The 25,733-nt window shown below is 38.1% G+C and overlaps 1 protein-coding gene across 2 annotated transcripts in view; it reads right to left on the reverse strand.

Moving 5' to 3' along the window:
* Positions 1-25,416, reverse strand: part of LOC133452442 (netrin-G1-like) — a 107,570-nt gene extending 82,154 nt beyond the window's left edge. For both annotated transcript variants that reach the window (XM_061731750.1, XM_061731749.1), the window contains exons 1-2: positions 24,995-25,416; positions 19,082-19,601 (exon numbers count right to left, since the gene is read on the reverse strand). In XM_061731750.1, the coding sequence (XP_061587734.1) occupies positions 19,082-19,327 (246 nt within the window). In that variant the 5' untranslated portion in view covers positions 19,328-19,601; positions 24,995-25,416. The remainder of the gene's footprint in view (positions 1-19,081; positions 19,602-24,994) is intronic.
* Between the last annotated feature and the right edge of the window lie 317 nt (positions 25,417-25,733).

Raw genomic sequence — 25,733 nt, forward strand, 5'->3', positions numbered from 1 at the left:
CTAGTGACTTCCTATGTGATTACATGTATTTGTCCACACCAGTAAATTGTTATCCCTGATTGTTTGTCAGTGTCAAGTGCCAGCCATCTAACTTCTGGATAGAGGCAAGGAAAGTTTATTTATAAAGCACATTTCAGCAACAAGGCAATTCAAGGTGCTTTATTAAATATATGAAAAGGGAATAGGAAAAAAAAACTACAAAAAAAACAGATGTGGAAGATTCACTGCAGTTCCTCGACTGCCTCAGGCCCGTTTACACGTAGCAAAAACGGTGCTGTTTTCATGTGTTTTGGCCGTTCGTTCACACGAAAACAAAGCTCAAAGTCAACAAAAACGATCGTTTCTGAAAACCCCGGGTTAAAGTGGAGATTTGCAAAAACCCCGTCTTCACGTTTGCTTGTAAACAGAGAGAAACGGACATTTAGGCTTCAGAACGTCAAATTATGCGACAGAAACGTCACCAGCGTCATGTGTGCGACCTGTGTTTACAATTTGTTTGGCCACTGTCAATATTTTCTTGTATTTTATATTCTAAAGTCACACTTAAAAGTAACTCCACTTCTCTGTCACTCCAAACGAAAGACTCTCGTTCATCTTGGAAGTAACTGGCAATTACACTAGTCATTTATTGACGTTTTTTTCGAGGATTCTGATTGGCTAGCATGACTTTACGCTTCTCGTTACACTGCCCCCTGCAGGTTTGGCAGCTCATAGCACCTTAACAGTGTATTTATGCGGGTTTGTGTAAATGATGGTATTTTTCAAAACGTAAAGGGGGACATATCCATTTTTGTAAATACCTGGCTATGTGTAAACGTGGCCTCAATCTCCTTTGACTCCCCTGTTAAAATGTGCAACTTCACAGCAAAAAAAAAACCCCACATATTTACAGCCTGGTTCAGAAAAGTTTTTCTCTTTAATGTTTGAGTTCATCCTTGACAACTCTGAGGGGGATTCATTTTTTGAACCACATCAGGGGAATGTATATAAAGTAATAAACATATTTCTAATGTGAGCCATAGCCAGTGGATAGCCATTACCACTTCCTCATTTGGAATGGTCAAATGCCAAACTTACTGAGGCAATCAGCAGTTATACAAACCCGGCGCTGGCCAAACATGGCAGAAATGAGTGATTTTGCCACTGAAAGATCATGTGAAACGGGATATTCTGCTATAAATGTTCCTCAGCAGCTATGCACCTATTTGGGCAGGAATCAAGTGAAGGAGCTGGTAGCCACAGCAAACTTTGATTGACATATGGTGCATGTGCTCCTGTCGGGTTCCCAGGCAACATGAGCAAAGCAGTATGAGGAAAATGAGGCTTTCAAAGAGTTCTTCACAAACCTATGGGTCACGTGACTGATGCTTCATCCACAATATTCATGGTAAGCATCTACATGTTGACTTCCATCTCATTCCTTCCTTGCTGCTTGGCGTCATCTCTCTGCTTGCCCCAGTGTTAATCTTCCTACCCGTCCCTGTCTCATGGTTTGGATTTTTGTTTCTCCTTGAAGTACCTGCCAATTTTTTATTTTTTTTAGGTTTCCAAATATCCTGCATAGTTACTACTTTATTTCTAATTAAAAAACTTTGTTTGATCTCTTCTGCTTCCATTATTTCTGCATTTGGATCTTCCACACTTCCTTTGTGACATTTACCTGTAAAATATTTTTCTTTTTTACCATTATCTAATAAAACACCCCTTTACTCCGTTATATCCACCAACGCACATACTTAAAGTCAGATCTCTTTTCTAAAGGCAGCTATCAAAAAAAAGGAATATCCCATATTTGATTGAGTTGAATATAAAAAATATGAAATGAACATTCTACTGTATGAATCAAAAACTCCTGCAGAATTGAAATCCTATTTTACATGAAAAATAGCTTATTTCTCACTTAATTGAACCACGGTAACAATTACTCCCCAACACTACAGCAGCTATATCATACTGTGGTACTGAAAAAAATAATAATTAGACGACTTGTGCTTAATACCTGCCTTTTGTAGATGTGAGTTAATTCCATACATTGTCCTATTAATACACAGGTTACTTTTTATATTACAAGCTTTACTATTACTATAATAATAAAAAAAATGAAATATAAGTTAGCAAAACCTTCATTAAGTTATTCTTCATTTAGCTGGATCACAGACAAGATCATGGTTTAGGTTACAGTCCATACTTTGAGATTAGAGGATCTCTGTTTACTTGGCAACAATAGTGAACAGGTTCAGGTAATAGCACATGCAAAATTAAAATAACCAAGTTTTAATACATTGATAATACCCACTGAATTTGATATACAAAATATGCAGGGCAGAGATTTTTATACTTGAAGTACTTGGGACTTTCTGGTTTCCAGTTGTTGTCAGAGTATGTCACATGGAGACAATCCCCAAACCATCAGGTCTTATCCTTTTCCCAAACCTAGAAAAATCTGCCCTGACCTTCTCCCTGAAGTTAAGACTGTTTGGCTTCATAATAAAGTTACCTCACTGTCTCCTTTACTCTGATTTTAATCACTCCAACTACAGGGCTTTTTCAGCTGCCAACATATAAAGGCAAACATGGAATTTCTTCTGAAGTGGATGATGCCATCTCACACAAGTGCTAGAAGTCACTTCATCAAAATATACCCAAGTTTACTGTGAGTTTGCCAGACAGCAGGATGTTCTCAGGCATTCAAGCAGAGTTGATAGTTTTCCTACCCAACTCTCCGAAAGTAGCACTTTTTACATCACTGTTTATGCATTTTAATCAAAGACAACTGGGATGATTTTATTCTACTGATAGAAATGACTTTGAGACTTTGAGAGAAGAGAGTGTGAAACAAAGTGTTTCCTTCTGTTTTAAGTCAGGATGCTCACGGAAATATAATTGAACCGATCCCGATTAATATTTGGCAATTCTAGGCGGCAAATGTTTAGATTTTTATATGTTTTCTAGTTTATTTGTGGACATTATTGTCTCACTCTGTCACTTTTAAAGTGTATCTTCGGTTACACATGCATACCAAATCCACCTGGTGTAAAAAACACCAGGGTCCTTTTGGCTGCAATGTGTATATTATGTGGAATTTTGGTTTCCATAAACATAAAATATATTTTCTCAGCAACTGGGCTGCAATCATTACTCAAACAATCATTAATTGTCTAGACTAGAGAATTAATTGTTTTGACTGCTTAACTCAGTATCACTCCAATTTGGCTCTATATTTTAAAATAAATATAAAATAAAAATTCTAATCCATTTATTACTCCATCAATCTAGCAATTTCCGTGACACTACAGTCAATGCATTATTGATTTAGATTTTTAGTTTCCTTTAAGCACCTTCAAATCACATCAAAATCCATTGATTCTTGGTGAACCCGTACTTAGAAGAAAACCAGGGAGAAAATCTGGGATTTTGACCGGGGTTCAAGGGTCGTCTGAAATAAATTGATAGAAACTGGGATGAAATTAAGCGGGGACAAAGAATAGAATTAGTGAATGTGAGGCCAAACTTGCTGCATTGTTCATCAATCCACCAACTCATATTGTGTCAACTCAACCTTCATCTTTTCAATCTGCATAGTTATTAGAGGCTTTTATTAATTTGAAATGCCAAAGTGGCGAATAAAACATTGCTGAAATGTCAGCCTTTCACTGAGCATGATAAAAATCGCACCAGTAGCACGTTTGGAAGTGAATATTCTTCCCATCTGTACTTTCATCCCCAGCTCTCTGCATTCATCTCCTTCTACTGCGCAGTCTCTTTTACTCTTTCTCAGAGATCGATATAGCCTGACAGCATGATGGTTGGGTTTCCTAAGGGGAGGTGGGTCGCAACAGTTGCCTGCCTGCTTGCCACTATGTCTCTCTTTCAAGTCCCGGCCCTTTGACTTACTGCACGAGAAAAAGAAAAGAAAGGAGAACAAAACATCAAATACTGTTCCATATTTTTGACCTTTAAAAAATCCCTTTTGATTTGTTTGGGATTTTAGCACTGCCACATTTTGTTGTTAAATAGCTTCCCGTATTTAACACCTGAAAGGAATAGTGAGGGGTAATCAATGACTATGCTTTCACCAGTGATATTTATTGTTTAAGGGTTGGGGGGGAGGCATGTATCTAAAGTCCTGTCTGTTTTTCTTTTTCCTTTTCCTCTTCCTCCTCCTCCACCTCTTCTTTGAGGTTTCCTATGTTTATTACAGTGTCCTCAAAGTTAATGCATCACTCAATCTGTATCACTGTTTTCAACTGGACTTTTATACACAATCTCAATCTAGGTTTTGCTTTTAGCATTAGATAGTATTAGAGTATTAGTTGACAACACACATTGTTAAGTGATGATGATAATGATGATATTCACAATGTTTGGTTATGAGTGTCTGTTTCAAGGCAAGCCACAATGTTTCCCTAACCCTAACTGGGTTGTTGCCTAACACCAAACAGCAATTACTTTGAAAAGTACAAATAATGAAAAGAGAAGTTAAGTTTCAAACTAAGTACTGGGTTGAATTAGGCCTGTGTTGAAAAAATCGATTTTCCGATTCTAAATCGATTCTCATATTAATTCCTAAAAATCGATTCTTATGTCTAAAGATCAAATTTTTTTTTATTTTTTTTTTCATCATTTTCGCCAGGTGAACTTTAATCCCAGTAGTCGGACACACAGTTTGTCATGACACTTCTGAAAAATGCCAGGTGCTTCATGGCAATATGTGTGCGTGGTGACAGAATAAATTAGATAAGCTAAAATGATTTGTTTACTGCATGAAATGTTGCAATTTCTTTCTTTTTTGCACTTTAAATGGATATTGAAAGGCCTGTTTGAGTTATTTATTTCTTAGTTATTTCACAATAATTATTGTGAAATTATTATTTCACTAGTTATTTTACAGTCATATAATTCAGGCAACAGCTCAAAAAACATTTTAAATAACACTAAGCCAAATCAATATCGAATCGGACCGAATCGAATCATGATAATCGATTCTGAATATTAAGAATCGGAATCGAATCGATTCTTGACATTTGAATCGATACCCAGCCCTAGGTTGGATGGGAGATTAATGTGGATCTCTCAGTTGCCAATCATGGTTACTTGAATTAAACCCTACCCTGAGTCCAAATCAAATCAAATCAAACTTTATTTATGTCGTACTTTTCATATAATAGTAACGCAAAGTGCTTTACATAATAAAATCAACATTTAACATAAAAACTCACTTTTTCACTCACCTTTAAAAACACACATCAGGTCATTTTCACACACATCCTCAGATTAATACCCACACAATACACACATATAATCAGCCCTTTTGTGACGGTTTTAATGCAGAGCAAAGAGATTATATCCCACCATGCAGTAATGGTTTTGTCCATGTGCAAAATAAAATGCTATTTTTTGACAGCCTTCCTTGAAGAGTATACGTGTATTTTATCATTTAATTCAGACGAGTGGAGAAGTTGTGATGTATTTTAAAGCAGCACAATGTAACTTTCATCTTTTGTTGAGTTTGGAGGCTCCTTTGGACAAAAGCGGTAGTGCTTTACCAGGAGTGTGGAAGGGTTCCTACCATGCTCATAAAAGTTACATAGTGCCAGTGAAGGCGATACAGACCCCTCAGACCATGACAGAGGTTCATTAAACCTGTTGGAAGTTGATGTACCATCACAATGACTCTGGAAATATTATATTAAGGTGGAAAAGTTGCATTGTGCTGCTTTAAGATGTGTGTTTTTAACCTTAAGTGTGTCAGTTTTTACATGTTGGTGTCAATTTTATTATGTGAAGCACTTTGCCCTACCGAGAATGAAAAGTGCTATATAAATAAAGTTTGATTTGATGTAATGACTCATGAGTGGACAGGATGTTCTGGGATCTCTGAGTCATTGTTGAGTCACCTGGTAGCTGCTAAAAGGTAGCACAATATACCCAGTATATTCATTGAATGAGAAATGTTGAACATAATGAACAACTGGACATTGGTTTAATGCATTTTTGATGGAGACATTTAAACGCCATAAGACCTAATGCTATTTTGAAATAAATTGGTTCATCTGCATAATTTCTGTCCAGATTTTTCAGCTCATCCAGTCTACAGCTCAGGCCAGACAGGTCACCAACTTATCCAAAGTCTCATTATGTTTCTATTTTGAATTACCATTTCCCATCAAATAAAACATTATGTTCTGCACTGTCATCATCAAATCTTTTCTGCTTTGTCATGTTCTGGAGATCCAGTTTCTGCATTTGACTCACATTTTGACAAGTCTTGCTGCTTTAATCTACAACTGGAGGTAAAATTGAGGGTATTTGTTATAAATATATATATTAACACATCTGATTTCTCTGAGTTCAGTATAATTGATATTTTCTACTTTTCCGTTCTTTGTTTGAACTTTAGTTTGTTCTAAAACAGGCATTGACAATTTTGTTCCTTAAGGGCCGGTGTCCTGTATGTTTTAGATGTTTCCCTGCTTTGACACGACTGATTTCAATTAAAGTTCCTCATCAGCATGTTATCAAGGTCTGCACAAGTGTGTTAACAACATAGCCTTTTATATCAGGGTGTGTTACAGCAGGGACACATCCAGAAAATGAGGGAAACTGGCCCTCGAGGACCGTTTTTTCCCAGCCCTGTTCTTGCTGCACCTTGGTGTTTTATCTATTGTGAATTTGGTTTCTTTGGTAGCCTTATTAAAGGAGCATGAGGCTCCTTTTAAGAAATGAGACTCTCTAGCGCCACCCTTCGCCGCGATGGCCGTCGGGGGTACTGCAGCCAACAGTGAAGCCGGCACGGGAGAACGGGGTGAACGCGCATGCAGCGTCATGTGACGTCACATCCGCAGCCCAGCGCGGGAAATTCGGGTCCAGAATTGCAGCACATTTTGCAGCACACAGCCTGTTCAAGGCAACGGAGAGATACACTAGAGGGCTCATTCTTTTTGGTTTGGAACGCTTCATCTGACATTATTACTAGAAAACCTAAAACGTATACGAATTTTTTCATAAATCCTGCCTCAATCCTGCCTCAAGCTCCTTTAAAGTTCTTATCTCAAATTTACACCCGACTTAATCACAAGTGTCTGAATTTATGTTTTTTAAGAATCTTTCAGAACCTTTTTGGATTGCACTCAAAAACAAAGAAACAAAATGCCCAAGGAAGTAATGTTCTTTATTTTTTTTAAATTTTTTTTATAAGAGCTGTGACTTAATGATACATCTTATGAAAATGTATCTGCAAACTAATGATTTTTAACTTGACTAAAAACTAGTTAGTCGAAATACAGTAAATTCAAATGAAATCCAATTTGCTATCATTTATAATTCAATTCAGTTCAGTTCATCATGACTGTTTTCTCATAATGTCAATCAATAAAATTAATCTGGCTCAGGAAGCAATCGGACCATGATGTGGAAGGTTATGTCTATTAATATATGATCACCTCATGCATTTGCTTCTCGTAAAGATTTAAGATCTTCACAAGAGTCAGAGAATATGCATTTAAATGTTAAGCTGTCTTTCCAAACTATCTGAAGCGTGAAGCCCATCACTTTCTTTGATATTTTCATGCATAATTCATCTCTCTTTGTATTTACAACCTTCTAAAAATTAACCTGTCACAGATCTCAGGAAATAATGCCAACATATCTCCACCTGCCAAGTGCTCACCTCATATGGTGCATCCAGCTGCCACATGTTCAAACAAGACATGGATATTATGCATCATCAGCTGACAGAAAACAAGGGACAGGGAAATTAAAAAGCCAAGAGACAAAGGAAGTGGCAGGCGAGTGAGAGAATAAATGATGACTCTCCCCATCTCCCGGAGTCAGGGGACATGTTGCATGTCATCTCGGTGTCTTGGTGCTTAGTGGTGTGGTGATGATGTGCTGGGCAGCGCCGGTTTGCAGCAGAGTCAAGGTCACCGGGGTGAAGGCAAGTTAAACGCTCCAACTGTTCTGTGTCTCCAAACAAATATATGGATGAGTGAATCTCCCACAGAGAAGGAGGGGAGAGAGATCAAAGAGGGGCAATGACAGCTCCAGGTTTGACCTCTGAACTGTTTGACATTCCAGCAACGAGATACACACACACAGTTGATGATACGGCGATTCAAATTGGTTTCACAAGAACAACTGTTACAGATGACTCATAATGAAATAACTTAAAATGCCAATTTGCTGGAATGAACTGTTTCCTCTTATGAAGAGAATACAATTTATAAGCAATGAAGTCATTTCAGGCACAACCCATGAGCTTGAAAAAAGATTTAAGGCTGTGGTAGGTCATCAATACTCAGTTTTACTGTAATCAAAGCAAATATTTGACCCCATTTCCTAAAAGAATATTCTTATGAAAAGTTTTTGTTATAACTGGGCAGATTTACTTTGAATAGTTCTAATTTTAACCCCAGTTTGATCCGGTTTCCGTGCTGCTATAGAGTTGATTCCTGAAGGTGGTCCACCATGACCACTATGTAGAAACTCTGGTCAATCATAGTATCAGAGCTCCATTGATGAACCAAAAACTCCAAGTTTGTTGACTCTGAATTAGTGCTGGGCGGTATACCGGTTCATACCGAATACCGGTGTTTATTTTTCTTATGATATGAATTTTTCATATACCGTAATACCGGTGAGTATTTACAGTAGCGTACACAACGTTGGGAACACCGCGGGGCGGAACGTAGCGCCGCTGGACACTGTTTGTGAGGGGACTGTTTAGCAGTAGTGATGCACTGATTATTCGGTAACCGAAATTGTTCGGCCGAAAATGGCAAAAAAACACTTTCGGTGTTCGGTGGAATAAGTGGGGAAAAAACTGAACAATTAATAACGGCGTTGTAATATAAGGAAATAGACTGGCCGCTCCTGTACAGGTTGCGCACCACAAACATAAATCGTTGGCCAACCAAAAAGTAACCACGTAAGAATTTTACCAACATTCACCAGGAGGTGGAACCAAAACAACATAATGCTATGAAATAAAAAAAATTTCAGTTTTTTTATGTTGAATAAATATTTTCTACTTTGTAATTTTGTAAAAGATTTTTTTCTTTGAAAAGCATGCCTAAATCAAATTTATTTGATTTATGCATCCTCCTCATGACAGTAAAATAGGCCATTCTAAGCCAATTTACTGCAGCAATTCCTTTCCAAATCATTAGAAAATGTGGTTAACACCAGTTGTGCATGAAAAAAAAAAATACCGTGATATACCGTGAGACCGATATAATTTTGAAAAATACTGTGATATAAATTTTTGGTCATACCGCCCAGCACTACTCTGAATTAGTTGTTTCTCGCAAAGTGTATTGAACTTCCTGTCTTGAACAGGCCCCAGCTTAACGACGGAGACGACTTTGATCCGGCAGTCCGATTGTGTCAATATTGCCATACTTCCCTTCTGTGTTTTTACCGTAAACAGCCAGCAGTTAAATACCAAACAGCAGTTATGTTTCGTCAGCGACAATCATCCGGAAACTCACAGAACCATGGTGTCGCGTTTCCATTACACTTTTTCGCAAAAGAAAATTTAATCTGTGAAAGGTCAAAGTTTGCACTGCAGGGGGTCTGTGTTTCCATTGAACTGTTTTTTTCGAATAAGCGTAATTCTTGTAACTCCGTACCTTGTTTCCTGTGAGGCTTCTCTTCAAAACAACAAAAAAGAAAATCTCGACTTTGGACAAAATTGACTAAATTATCTTTAGTCTTTGACGAATTATTGCGATTGGCGCTTCCGCTGTGAAAATGTTCAGATGATGAAGGCAGCAGATAATCAAAATTCTAAGGATTATTCATATGTAAGGCCCTTATCTAATGTATAATGATTAAGTAGTCTTACAGACCAACTACATCATATTAATGAGGCCAAAAACTGTTGGAAACTATATTTTGAGTAATTTAGATTAACCAGTGTCATCACATCCAGAGACGTGGAAATTCACAAAATTTTTTCCGTGACACTTTTACATAAAAGTTAGGTTATCGAATCGCCTGGAAAAACCACCTTGTGGAAGCGAAAAAAGGTTTATTTGATATTTGGGATTTCTTTTCAAATTAGTTCTGGTTTCTAGTTTCCATAACATTTCTTTTTTGGTATTTGATTCTAGGGGTAATGGAAATGCACCTATAGTTACCAACATAACTTTTGTTTCTGTTTCTGTATCAAGTTGCTATACTCACAATACCCCTTGAATGTCAGTTTTCATTCAGGTGGGTGGTCTGATGAATCTGAAACTTTACTACCAGCCCATAGATACATGTCTCTGTGGCAAACTAGAACATTCAGGTGTTTGTTGAACAGGGCAAAGTGTAATAATGTGTTTTTTTCAGTGTCATGAAGCAGTGTGGGCCTATTAAAATGCTTCACATCCATGCCAAACCAAATCAAGTGTTTTGTTGACCAAACGTAGGAAAAAAGTGATGTAAAAAGGGAAAAAGATACTTTAATGTCGCTGAAAACTCAAACTTCTCACAACACAAACTGTTGACTGATGTGTTTTCTTTCCATTCTCCAATTCCATCCTTATCCTGCCTTATTTTGTTTTCCCTATTGTTGCATTGATCCACCTCATTACTGCATACGCATGTGCCTTGATTGCTTGCCTGTTTCAGCTGCACTGATTATTATCCACACCTGTGACTGATTATTCCTGCTCAACAGTTAAGCTCCAATCTCACTGCCAGATTGTTTTAGGCTTTCTAGGTGTCCCGTGCTTCTTTCTAGTCTAGCGCTCTTGTAGTCTGATCCTAAATGTTTACCACTGGCTGTGTTTTTGTGCAACTGACACTTTATATATATATATATATATATATATATATATATATATATATATATATATATTTTCCCCAGTAGTTGTTAGTAAATTAAAACTTTTGTACTCCACAATGTAGAATGGTGGCGTCAGTGCACACTCCATCCAGTTCACTGTGACTTGTTTAACAATTACAAACAGTCCAACCCACTTTGTAAAACTGTCAATTAGTGAAATCTGAAAGGGAGCTGGAAAATCTCAAGACTTGGTTTGATGTCAATAAATTATCTCTAAATGAAAGTGATGGTAATATTAAATTAAAAATATGTAATGTTGATATTGAAAGGGTTTTTGAGACTAAATTCCTTGGGGTTGTCATCGACCACAAGTTAACATGGAAACAACACATTGAATATATTAAAGGGAAAATTTCAAAATCACTCGCAATCCTGTATAAATCCAGAAATGTACTGAATTCCAAGGCCTTGCATTTGATTTACTACTCATTGATTGTTCCCTATTTATCTTACTGTGTGGAATTGTGGGGATCCACCTTTAAAACCACCTTAAATGCAATAATAAAACTTCAAAAACGAGCCATACGTACCATCAATAAGGCTGATTACTACGCTCACACAGATCCACTTTTTCTAAGTTCTCATGTTATTAAATTTTATGATTTGTTTTATTTTAAAATCATGCAAAATCAAAAATGCTCCCTGACCCAATACAGAGGTTCTTTTCAATTCAGGAGACTCGTTACAATCTTAGAGGTGTCTGTAATTTCACAGTACAAATGGCTAAAAAAGGTATGAAAAGGAGATGTGTCTCCATCACTGGAGTTAAATTCTGGAATGATGCCAACATAAATTTAAAAACATGTCATTCTTTTGTTGTATTTAAGAAAATGGTTTGTAAAGCTATTTTTGAAGCTTATAAGTGCAATTGACCATCTGTCAATGTTTCTTTGCTTTTCTATTGTTTCTTTGCTTTTCTATTCTCTTTTTGGTTTTCTGGAGGTCGGTAGCCAAAAATAGAAAGTTGTTAATATAGGATAGGCTTTTATAAGCAGTTTGCTTCTGCCTATGCCTTTTCAGTTATTGTTCAACACATTTTTTTTTTTGTTTAATAGTTAATGCTGTGTACAATGTTTTTTTGGTGTTGTTTTGTGTTGCAATGACTGAATAAACTTCATTCATTCATTCATTCATTCATTCATTCATTCATTCATTCATTCAATTACAAACAGCAATTTTTAAAAGAAGATACACTACCTTGTGTGGGAATTTAAACAGTCTTTGTTTATGGGAGCTGACAACCCAATTATATTGTGTAAATAATACCTTTTGGGGCCAGGATCTGTTGGGGGTTGATAACTAACGAACCAACATTTTCTTGAAATGAAATTTTTTTTTAACTTCATATTGATGGATTTACTTCCAATGTTCCCACACACAGTTCCTGGATTTCTAGTGCAATACAAAGAAATCTTTCCAAGAATTCAATCAAAACAGTGATTACTTTTTTTTCTTTTTTAATAACCCTAGCAAAGTGGGCTATTAATAGAGTTAGCTGAGGCATAAGCCATTCTGCAGATTCACTGCGTCACCAGTGACCTTACAGCCTCTGTCTAAAGCAGCCCGTAATCTATTTGTGCCTCTAAAGTCTCCATGTGTACTTCTTGGAGACATGTAGGACAGAGATTGAAACTTTACAATGACTCATGACATTGCCTGCAAATCTGCTGCATTGACTGTCAATAATGTGGCAGTCTCCGTGGAGCTTAGGGAGCTCTAATCTTGTCTTTCTTTTCAAAGCCACCAAAGAGGCCACTCGGTGAACTGGCAGCCATGGCTCTTTTCATCCATTCTGAGAAAGCTGAGTAAAGTTCAGAGGCATTACAGGAATCTATCAGATATAGTCAGAGTCAGTGCCATGAGCATGATTTCCTCAGACTCGTTTACTCCACTGCATTGGTGACGTGGCTGCAGATATTGTGGAAAATGTGCAGATGATCCTTCACTCAAAGCTTCTGTTCATTCATTTTGAACTGTCACATTATAAGGGAGGAGTTGTCAATGTCGTCGTCATCTTTTTTCTTTCTTTCAAACAGGACATTTGTATCATGACCATTTTTAGTATTGATCTGCCCACTGTTTTAATTATCTCGTGAAATAAGCATCCCTTGGTTTAACGCTGAAATGCATTCAATCTAAACCTGCTTTCGCAACAAAGTCGATTTTAATGACTTGCATCTTTTGTGTATGGCTCTTAAATTCACCAAAGCTAATCTGATTTGGACTTAAAAAGACTGACTGGTGAGTGAAGAGCTATAATTATGTTTTTGTAGTTTTTTTTAAATCACAATCTTGTCTGTTAGCCATGTCAAAAATAGTTGTGATGCTTTTAAATACAGAATTCAACAAGCTTGCTCTTCATTCATAGCTAGAATTCATCCTAGCTCTGAATGATTCTCCATATGGTGCGAAGTGTGTTGTTTTGCCGATAAACAATTTATTTTATATTAATTATTATTAAAATGTTTTCCCTTTCATTTATATTCTAATGTATTTGTTTTTGTCCCATCAGGAATTATAACAAGAGTTTTGAAAAAACATGAATCAATGAAATTTGATAGTTAAATAAATTTAATTATGAATTAAACCAATGCTGAATAGTCCTGTATCTCCATATCCAAAAGTTTTAATTGTACATTTATATAAACAAAACACACCTGAAAACTTGCCTTGTTGTACAGTCAATTGTAAAAAGAAATAGTGGAAAGGAGATGGGGGGACGGGGGTAGTTAAAACGGTGAGTGACAGTGAGTGATGGCACCACTGTGCACCACAGGAGAACAGGCTGAATAGCACAATATTTTGAAGAGCTCCTGAAGGTCTGTAGCTAAAAATAAAAACAAGGCTAACTCTCTGATCCAGAACACCTGTCCTACGTGCTGTTTCTATTTACTCCATTTATCGCTGGCCAGAAAACAAAACAGGGTACCTTTGCATGAAGCATGGCAATTTCAAAACTACACTTGATGAAAAGTAAGTCACAACATTTTTTTTTTTTTTTTTACTTGAAATATGAGTGTAATTTTGGGGATATTAAGCACATGTAGATGCCTGTTCTGTCACTGTGTGGCAGATGTTTTTAGTATTGGAAATATAAGAGCAAGATGCAAGGAATTAAGAGGGGAAAAAGCCACCCAGGATTTTTTGACCATCCTCTGAGTCAAATCTGCCCCCGGGTAAACTGATTAGACTGAGCTCACAACTGCAGGCAACGTGGCGATAGGCTGAAAGAGCTCATTTGCATGCTTCTCTCATCTCTGACAAACTCTCTCAGGAAGCACTGGTGGATAAGGTCACTGGTGTCCCTCTGCCTGTGTGCCAACTAAGTATGTAAACTGATCAAACATGCAACAGGCATTTTAGCAAATCCAGGGGCTGTGTTTTCCTCATCACCTGGACATGATAACCTCAAATTCCTGTTGGAGGTGGCTGAAAACTTTGGTACTCAAACAAATCATTATCTTGTTTTTTGGAAAGACTGGTTACTGCAAACATTATATTCTAATATGGAGTAATGTGGAAAACTTAAAATGTGTAATTACTTAATTAGGTGACTAAATGGCTTATAATAACCTAAAACTGGGTATTTGTTGACCATATAGACTTTCCAAAAGTGTGTGTGTGTGTGTGTGTGCATATGGGCCATTGAATCAGCACATTGAAACTATATTTGAGCAAAGTATCTGGGGATTTTTGTTCATGTTTTCCAAGCTTTACACCATTTACTAGATCCAAGAGGAGATTTTGCAGATTTTATTTGGATAATAAGCAGCTTTGTTTTGAGAGTATTGGACAAACTGTACATATGACCAGATAGTCAGTGGAGAGTGAAAGCACCACCAAAGTTGGCATAAATTAGACCAAAAGTAACAAACTTTATAAGGCAATCCAGTAAAACGATGTATATAGCTTGAAATTTTTTTTTTTTTTTTTTTTTATATATTTTTATCCCGGTTTTTTTCCCATTTTTACCACCCCGTGCTCCTACCTACTGACAGTCCTGTGCATTGCCATCCTCTACCAACCCCGGGAGGGCCCTGCACTGAGCTCAGGTCTCCTCCTTAAGCTTGAAAATTTCAAACGATTATTTCTGTTTAGCCGTAGGGCAGTTGTTAAGGAGTGACCAATTTTCCCAGCTGCAGCAGTTCACTAATAAGCTCTCCCCTTCTAGTTACTGTGCTGGGATTCCTAGGAGGGAAAGAGAACCTAAGAATGCCTGCATGCTTTGGAGCCAACCTGTATAATCTAGAAAATTAGCAAATAAATCTCAAATTCAACTTCTGTCATTTGTGCTGGAACATGAAATCTGCACTGTTTGGTTTTTACTATAACCTCAAGAAATATGTGAGGATTGCTCAAACGATATTTTACTTGACGAGCCATCCTAATTCTCTTCCTCGTCAATACAAAGAATTAGTCTGATTGCTCTGGATTCAAGTTGGATTTCCAGAAGAAACTGCCTCTGGCAGAACAACTACTAGTACCAATACAAAACAAGACGTACAAAATGCTGTTGAGTGGAATAGGAATGTCGGGGAATGACTGTTATCGGTTTTGCAGTGAAAATTTTGTTGACCGAAGGTGTTATTAGCAATTCTGCAGCCATATGGGTTGTTTTGAACAGTGACTCTATATGAGTCAGGACATAAATCCTCTCCCATTGTGATTTGATTTGTATGTTCTGAGCCACTGGAAGAAAATGGATACCAGATGTATTTCAAAAGAGAATTGTCACAAAGTGAATAACTAGGGTCAGATTAAAAATCGATAAAACGTGTCATGTGGATACCATGAATGTCAAAGCAGAATATCATGCACATCTGTATGTCTGACATATGTCAGCTGCTAAACAAATTCAAAATGTCATGTGCTTATGGCACTTAAAGGTAAACCAAAATACACTGAATCTATTAACATTTTTATAGTTTGTTAAACAGACAAATCTAATCATGGAAGTTTCTCGTCGCCACAGAACTTTTTTTTTTTGTGGAAGAAATTATTTTGTGTTCCCTGCAAATGACAATTTTATTATTTTTAAACAATCCACATTTAAATTATGCTGATATGTCGGCATCCAAAAATTCTAGTGAATAAGATTAAACTTATGCTGATAAACGTTATGATGAAACTTTGCTTGTGATGACTTGCAACAAAGCAATTATTGAATTTTTGGATTTTCTTTCTTTTTTAAACCTGCTACATCTCATTCAATGAGCTTTTCCGCATTATGTTCAAATATATAATAATTTGCGTTCATTCAAAACACACCTAAAGATCCAAGTCCAAAATATTCACATTTTGTTGACACACTATAAAGATTTTTATGGCATTATATGTCCAAGATTGGTTGGATTCATAGCTTCCTTTTTTGTGTGCCTGATAAACCTAACTGGTTACACTGACACAAGCAAATAATGACTGACACTCCATTATATATTGCTGAAAATAAAAACTTGCGCAGTGTTGCATCATCATCTACCTACGGTGTCAATTTTATAAGCCAATAATACTAAAACAATACAAAGAAAGGGAGTAAAAAATGGCACATTTAATGAGATCTTTTTTTTGAAAACCCTTCATTACAAGGGTGAAATGAAAGGGAAAAGCTCTCAAAACCCATTGATTCTGTCTCTGTTTTGTTCTTCATGCTACTTGTTTATGTTAATGTTCCACATTCAGGATAATCTACTTGCCTGATAAAGGTTTTATAGTTTGATTTGATTCATGACCCTGCAGAATTACACACATGACTGGAGACTGGCTCCTTTTTTTTGTATCCTGAAGTGCATTCAATGTTTCAATGCCATCTGGACTTGCAGAACAAAAACTTTCCTTTTAAAGGGGCCTCAATTTAATTGGTAAATGTTTACCTGCTGGAATTCTCTGTGGGCAGGCGCACGACTTCTAATGAAGCACTTTAAAGCTTATGGGCTCTTGCAGCTTACTTTGAGTGTGTTTCTAAACAAACCCAACCTGAGGTTGAACTGTTAATAATCACTGGTAAGGGCCAATGAAACGCAACAGTGAGCAGTCCAATGAGCAGGTTCTGTGTTACAACAACACGGGTACAATTACTCCGTCACCTCCACAGTGTTGTGTGCAGTTATGTGAATAAACAGTTATGTAGACTAAACGTCTTCAGTCATCAGTTCACACACTGTACAAGGCTGTGTGTGTGTGCGTGTGTGTGTGCGCGTGTGTTTCGACTGAAATATGCAATTAAAACTCAAGAAAAAAGTTAATCACTGCCAACTTCTACACAACCCTTGAAGATATGAGAAGATAGAGAAAAATCAGATTGGAAGAAATAAGATCTAAAGGGCAGTTTTACAAGATCACAGGAGAAGCTTTCAAATGTTAGAAGCACAAGAACGATTAAATAAGGGTCTTCCACTCAAAATTGAGCTCTCTGTTCTTTAGAAAACCTTTTTTAGGTATAGCCACATTAACAGTTCAGTAAGTTTTTGAAAAGCAAGACGGCACTACTGAGCAAAAAAGTCTTGAAGATGGGGGGTTAAGGTGCAAAACACTGTTAATGCTCAAGAAGTGGAAATCTAGATTCAACTTTTCCAGAAAACATAAAAAAAAAAAATAAACCCATGTTCTGGAATCAGATTGTTTGAACAAATTAAACCCAGATAAACTTGTAATAAAATGATGGGGAGAGAAGTGTTGAGAGGGATAGGAACAGTTATAGATCATGTGCCTGACATGGTGGAGTCAGTGTTATGGTATGGGCATGTATAGCTCTCACTTGAACAGGCTCACTTGTGTTTATAGATGATGTGACTGCTGACAGGATTGGCCAGAGGTACACTGGGCTATCTCGTCTTTCTGCTCACATTCGTGTTACAAAACTGATAAGACGGCGCGTCACGATAGAGATGGATAACAGCAAAAACAAGACTTTTTGAGGACAAAGAAATTGAATATTAAGTCAAGTAATTTGCCTGACCTTGACCTCTTCAAGCATGCTGAAGACAAAAGTGAAACCAGAAAGGTCTGCAAACAAGCAGCAAATGAAGCTGCAGTGAAGGCCTGGAAAAGCTTTTCCAGTGAGGAAACTTTGACTTCGCTGACGTCCATGGGCTCCAGACTTGAGACAGTCATTGACTGTATTTGCATGCAGTCAATAACCCTTTTAAAAAGCGAATATTAGTAATAACCCGATTTTGCACGGGCATGTAAACACCAATAACCCCTTTGAATAACTCGAATTTGCTCATATTCGGGTTTTTAAAAACCCGAATATAAGCCCTGGGTTACTCCTTTTAAAACCAGAATATTGGGTCATATAAACGCCTAACGGAAAATCCCCGTCAAACGGAACATGAATTTGTTTTCTGCGCATGTTCTGTTCACAAGGAATCCTGGTCTTTTGAGTCCAGGATGTTCTTATAAACATGGAGAAACGCAAGACCACGCCACACTTTTGGAGTGAGGAGGAGACTAATCACTTCATAAATGTAATGAAGGATATGAACATTTTGGCATTTGTAGACGGTAGAAAGTACCGGGATAGCAAGATTTACAAGAAGGTGAGCGAAAAGTTGCACGAAGCAGCATTTGTTTTGAATTTGGATACAGGAAGAAGAAGCGGAAATGACGGGAATTGCGTCATCACGTTCTCCGCGTGTCGCTGTTTTTATCCAGATATCCCAAATGATTAATTACCATGTATACAGGGATAACCCTGTTCGCTCACGCATGTTACCGGAATATTCCGAATGTTTCAGTAACCGGAATATTAGCAATAACCCGAATTTTGACTGCATGTAAACGTAGTCAATGACTGCAAAGTGTCTTCTTTCAAGTATTAAATATACTAAATATAATGGGATTATTTATAATTTGTCCAACTTGTTACTTGTTCTAAAGACATTTGAGCCCATGAAAATGAAGTTGCTTTGCTTAAAAAGGTTGTAAATACTAAACGGTAAATTCCACACTTTTACAAACCCTCAATCATGATCCTAACTTGATGGTTTGTTTTTGTTTTCTATTCCATTGTGGTGGGTGTACAAAAACACTATCATAATAACTCTGTTAGTACATGTGGCTCCAGCTGTATGCTGACACAGATAGGTGTGTCTTAATGGTCCCGGTCTATGTGTGCATTAATCTCCTGTGGAGCTGCAGCGGCATCGCCTTGAATGCTCTGCTCCCTTTCCCTGACCCAGTATACTCTGTGATCCTTCCTACAGCCTCATTTGTCTCCATCAGGGGACAACCGAGGTTATGACTCACCAAAGCGCAGTACATTTCCGGCGGATCTCCACATGTGATATTTGGAGGGTCGAGGGCAACTCGCAGGTACTTTGTCATATCGGTGGCTTCTGGCTGACAGGCCATGTAGTCCCACGCCAGGCCCTCCTCCGTATAGATCTGGGACTTGCACACGTCATAGTGTCCCCAGGCCGCGGGGTAATGTTGCATAGCATGTGTCACACCGGTGCACACAGCCTGCAGAGTGAACAATATAGGCCAAAGCATTGCTGGTCTTCTTTATAGTTTCTTTAGGGTTCCTCTCAATATAATTTCTTTTTTGGGGGGGAAGGGGGGGGAACTTCAATGCTGCTGCTTCTTCATAGAACAGGTGGTAACCACTGAGGATGTTCTAAATTAACTTCTGCTTTGAAAAGTGTGATGGAGCATTAAGGAACAATGGCATCATCTTGTACTTGTGTTTGAGAGTCTTCAGGCAATAATAAGCTTCCATTCAGTTATTTTGCCTTTGATTGCCACCATGCCTGCCGCTGGGAGCATCCTAAAAGACAAGAAAAGGGGGAGAAATTACATGGTGAATTACACAGCTCACATAACACAGAAAATACTTTAAATGCAGCAATAAAATATAGAGAATTTCAAAAATGACTTGAAGACCCTGGATGGATGATTGATGCATCTTTCAGTCTACGATTGCATTCAAAGATGGTGTGTACAAAAACACAACCAAATTGGCATGTATCCCTCAATAACAACCTTGTGGAAAAATCACTGCACACAATTCAAGTTGAGCTTGCTCTGCAAAAATGTAATCTCCATTTGATTTTCATATAAAGAGGCTTATTTCCGTGTGTCAAATCACTGCACTTAAGTTATTGCTTTCTCTGACTCCTTCGTAGTGATTTGGGCTTGTCTGAACACTTACAGAGGCATTTGGGAAATATTAAAGCAAAATTGGCAGACAGAAATGGTTTATTTGAGGGATTGTATGTTTCTCAGAGCTATCACGGGCCATCAGTCAGATGGGGTGTCACATCTGGTAATGGCGTCTAGCAGACAGTGGAGATCTGTGCAAAACCTCAAAGTCTCGCCTAAAAAGTGTGTGTATGGGGAAGAAACAGAGGTGGCGATATATGGTTGGCTTTACCAGAGGAAGATTTTAAACTGAAGTTAAGATACTCTAGACTATTAGGGCCCGATTTACTAAGATCCTAAATAAAGAGTACTAAATTGCGTGTGCACTGAAAAAGTTTGCGCGTGTTGTTGTTTTGCGGGTGATCAACTAAGATTGCGTGCGCAATTGATAACAGGTGCAAACAGCAGTATTTAAATGAGGTGTTGCGCGTCTTACGGTTTGCGGCGCAAACTTTGCGCCATGGAGAGTCTGGATGGAAAGCAGGATATAGTCGCAAGCGCAAAATGAAATTTGACGAGTTGGCGTTAGAGATATTAGTGGAAGAGGCAAATTGTTGTGCCGTATTCAGCACCCCTGCCGTGAAAAGCACCCCCTCGTATATTCAATGATAAGTAGACCAAGAAAAAAAACAACACACTGACACTTCAATATATTTATATATACACACTCACACAAACACATACTTAGGAGTTTATATTATATATATTTACAAATATTATGGAAGACAACACAGTAAGCAGGCTATTAATTAATGACATCAATAACCATTTACTCGATTTTTGTTATCTGTGACTGTGATTGTGGGAAAGTATGACTATTGTGGAATCCATGAGCGCATTTCAACATGAATCATTAACACAAAACTGGACGCTAAACAGAACATGACACGGAATGAGAATATCATTTTTGTCAGACGAGGGGGTGCTTTTCACGGCAGGGGTGCTGAATACGGCACAACACCGGGGTATGACAACTGCAGAACAGGCGCACAATAAGAAACACTTTTTTCTCCATGAAAACACGTGATTTATTTATTATCACAAATAAAAAAATGAATGTGCCTCCTGTGGCAACCTTTTGCTGAATAATACTCGATTTAACATTCAAATAAAATATTTCTCCTTTTGCATGTGGAGATTAGCACCTTCCTTTCGAACGTATTAAATACAGACGCAATCACAATCCCCGCAAAAACTTTCAGGCTTGGTAAATCTCATTGCGCGTGGTAAATGGACCAATTTGCATCTTCCCCTCCCAGTATTTAGCGATTTCTGGCGGGTACGCCCCATATTGATTATTCATCAGGGCAAAAGTACTAAATGGATTGCGTGTGCTATTTGGCGCATTTGAGAGGCGCAGTCCTCTTTGCACGCTGTTAGTATATCAGCTGGCACTTTGGTTTGCGGATGCTGTCAAGTTTGCACACGTTTTTACGCACGCAAACCTTTAGTAAATCAGGCCCTTAGTGTGCTCAGAGGGCCGGAAGTTTTCTCCAAAGTCAAAACAAGCTTACATTGATAAATGTTAGCTTGTCTCCTGGTATAATATTAACCTACAAACTTGTTCTCTTTGAAAACATCTAACAAGTTTGCAGTGTTACATCATTTACTTTAACAGTTATTTTGACAGAATTCCCTAGCTCACCTTATTCCGCTCCACAGTGCTGTGTGAATTGCATGGATATGGACTGGCACAACATTCTCTGCTACACATCTGCTCTGCCTCGGGAGGTAGAAACGGAGGCCTAAAACACTAGTCTTCAAACTCTGGTTGGAGAAGCAGAGACCGGCCTGACTGGCTGTAATATAAACTTAGGGCGCTATAGTTACTCAGTGATCCCTTCTGCATGGTTTATCAACCTGGAGGAGTCACTTCAGCCCCCGGAAGCACTGCAAGCTCGAGCAGCGCCGACCTCAGGTTTGTGTATTCTGCACCGAGAAGTAGAGGAGAGCGAGCACCCTCAGACTGTGGAATAATGTAAGCACACACTGGGGAGCGAATATTGTGCCTTTGTGGGATCTTTGTGAATGCACACCTGGAGAGTTGACATGGAATAGGAAGGAATAAGAACATTTCTTACTTCCATGGTCTCTTTGTGAGAGTCACGAATGATAACCACAATTGTCATGCAGCATATCCCGTTCAAGCTGCTGGACGTTAACTGCCTCACACAAGTGAACCTCCATGATTACTGCTTAAGACAAGAGTTCAACAAGGGTTTTTCTTATTTATTTTTTTTTAAATCACTGCAGCTTTAACTTTAACCAGCACCTTTTCAATCTCCAGCTTCTCTTTCTGCGATGATTGCGGCCTGTGACCGGCACTCATTACTGAACTAACACATTCAATCTGTGGAGAGGCTTTTACCTAAAGAGCAATGATATACTTCCATAGTATTTTTTTAAAATCAGTGTACGAGGTTTTCACATGAAATTAACATATTTTAATAATGCTCTTTAACAGAAACTCACCTTAACGAATGATGTGCTTATGTGTGAATGCACTGTGTGCTCCCTGCCAACATAAGGAACCAACTAACTCACCGTTCTGTTTCACCGCATTTGTAGCAAATACCGATACTGCAATTACTGATCCATTTTCCAGCCTATAATGTCGTTTTTAGCAAAAATTACCATGTGCTTGATTTCAACGCTCATAAAGATGTTGATCTGAGCCCCATGGATGTCCCGACTCGGCAGACCCTTCAAAGTGTTCACATCAGAAGACGTAAATGCCAGAAATCATTTGACAGACCTCTGGTGGGAGCAAGGAAGAAACCAGTGGAAATAAAAGCAAGAGGGGAACATTTGGTCTCTTTTTAAATATGCTAAACAAATCAACAAGAGACCAGTTACAAATTTGATAACACAGCTAGAACTCTGTGTGATGAATAAGTCATTCCTTTCATGGGAACTAGCGTATCAAATTACAAAAATTCAAGTCCTTGATCACAGATGCATCATCAGGTAGCCCACTCTTATTTTACACACTCACTCACACACACAGTTTCTCAGAATGCTGAGGTTGATTTTCAAAATACAGCCAGTCAAATGAAAGACTAATGATGGTCACTTATCATATTCTTATTTAATGGGGAACTTTCATACTTAATAAGAAACCAAAGGGTGTTCACCACAGGGATTTTGCACTGGATTCATCACACAAAAGCGAGGATTTTCGGTGAATCAATACATATGGTTGTATTCCAAATGCTTGGATCTACCAAAGATAATATTTCTAAAGATCTGACATCAAAAAGTCAAACAAACTGATTTTTATTTCTCTGAAAATTCCTCAAAGTGGTATCATCTCAGTTCCCACTGGGCTCATATTGACAAAACACCCCAGCTTCCGTTCCCTCCATCTTCACATCTCTTCCTGAAACTCAGTGCTAATATTCCAAATGAAGTGTAAAAAAACATATATAAATAAATAAAATAAACTAGGAATGTCATAATTTCAGTGATAAAATATGAGGTTAGGTTCTATATTAAAATTCATAAATATTTGAGCAGCTCACCATATGCAGGGAGAGGAAGAGCTTAGGTTTGACCGGTTCACCTCTCTCCCTCTCCATCTCCTTTTCCTTTACTTGTTTTTAAAGCTTCTGAAACACCCCCTTGTGTCTGCTCGCATGCCATCCCCTGGGCAGCTCAAGCATAGAAGAGTGTTTTTTAAAAGTCAGCAGGCACCCGTGCCCAGTGGCTTATACTGGTTACAAACTCACAGCCTGATTCTTAAATACTGTGGTAGATTTGTTCCACTCATTTTACAGGGATCTCTCCTAAGTGAGGCTTTTCTTTCCATCTGAATTTGGCCCTCTCGTTGTCTTTCATGATTTCCAAATTGTAATCCATTCATTATGTGTGGACTAATGTCGGTGGCAGAAAATTCTAAAATAAAGAATCGATATTTACAATCTTTATCTTACAAATACTGCTGGTTTTCCTTTCTTTTCTGTGCACCTGGTCAGGATTTGGAAACGCGCACACATAAAATGCCCATTCGCTGCCCCTATTGATTCAGTTGACTTCCAAACAATAACTTCTGATCCATTGCCAATTTTTGCAGACGGATGCTTTGTGTCTGGCTGATGAGAGCAACAATAAACGGGTTAATGCGTCCAACTTTGTCTGAGCCAAGAACCAACCCCACAATATGAGTCATGGTGGGACAGACTGGCAACAGATGCATGTCTGTGTTGGAGCAGGTTGGTCTTACAATTTCTCCTCTATTCTAAATTGCTCATTCAATCGCTCATCTTTATATCAATTATTTAATCGTCTTTCTGTGTCTCAATACCAACAACATTATGAACATGAAAAATATTCCTGATCCACTGTTTAACTTCCCCAACATTTACAGCAAGGAGTCCATGTGTTTTTCTGTAAAGAGCTTTTTTCCCTGAGAGTCAGTGAGTGATGGATCCAGTCAGTCAGCAAGCTTACAACAGTATATGAAATCTACTGCCATGTATAGTTAAAGGTTCTTCTACTGGCCATCTAGAATACACATTCTTTCTTCATTCTTTTTTTTTTCATCCTAGACATGAAAGCCATGTCTCTTGCATGAGTTTCTTGCATGGATATGTAGTGAATTTTAAATGCAAAAAAACAATTTAAGGGGACTGTGCAACAGTGGAGTTGTTTTTTTATGCAGATTGAAAGGAACACTTAGATTTGACTTTGCTTATCTGCTGTACAACAGGTTGAAGGAGTAATATTTCGTTTATCCAAGTACTGAGTGCACATAGAGCAAGATAAGGTCTCATATCTTGCAAAACTACAAGAATCTCTTCTGTTCAGTAGGGATCAGGAGGGGAGTCAGAGAAGGCATGTGTACATAAACGGCTTATTCATTTAGTTTAGTGACACAAACCGCTCATTTCTTCGTCATTTAACTCACTTAAAACGTAAGTACAGCTCAGTGTAATAAAATCAATTGCCCATTTAGTACCGGTTATTGTCGCCAGGACACATAAGCGACAAAATGCACAAAAGGATCACAATAATACTCACATTTCAAAGCGCTTCTGAGGCGAGCTTCTCGTTCAACAAGTTATTACAGGTAATTGCCTATAGTTGTTCTTTAACATTCCGCTGAATCCTTTTCCAATCTCTAATTCAGGCAAGGATGGATCAATAGAAGTGAAGGTGCGCACTGAACGCGTGGATTCATGTGAAGACCGAGGCGGTTTGACTAATTTGTCCCAACTTTTCTCCAACTTTTGCGCCTCAATAACGGAGCATTTTTCTCCAAAAAGGAAAAAGGTAAAAGAAAAACACGATTAACGAAAGTGCGCACGGATTGCCCGACTTTACGCACCACTCATCGGAATGGCGAACAGAAAAAAGAAAAAGAAACGGCTTAAAGAAGCTGACGGGATTCACTCTAGGTTCCAGGTTTAGAAAAGTCCATCAACACGTATAAAAGCACATCCCAGTGCAGAGCCGGAGTTGGGCTGGATGATCGGACAGGTGACACTGACTTCTCAGCTCCACTGAGTTGAATGAGGAGGAGAGAGATAAGCGATCTCGCTGAAATGGAGCCACATTGTCCAGTTACATGTGAGCGCTCCGCCGGGTCCTAAAGGGAATGCGGACTGCCACGCTAAATCTCAACTTCACTTCTTATTTCACGAAGATGTCGATTTATTCTCGTTTCTTTTGTAAAATACATTCACGTCGTCTCCGACATCCAAGACTTTTTTACGCATTTTATTTCATTCCGTCCACACACGCACTTGTGCCATCTAAC

This window comes from Cololabis saira, chromosome 10 (assembly GCF_033807715.1).
Source record: "Cololabis saira isolate AMF1-May2022 chromosome 10, fColSai1.1, whole genome shotgun sequence".
Lineage (NCBI taxonomy): Eukaryota > Metazoa > Chordata > Actinopteri > Beloniformes > Belonidae > Cololabis > Cololabis saira.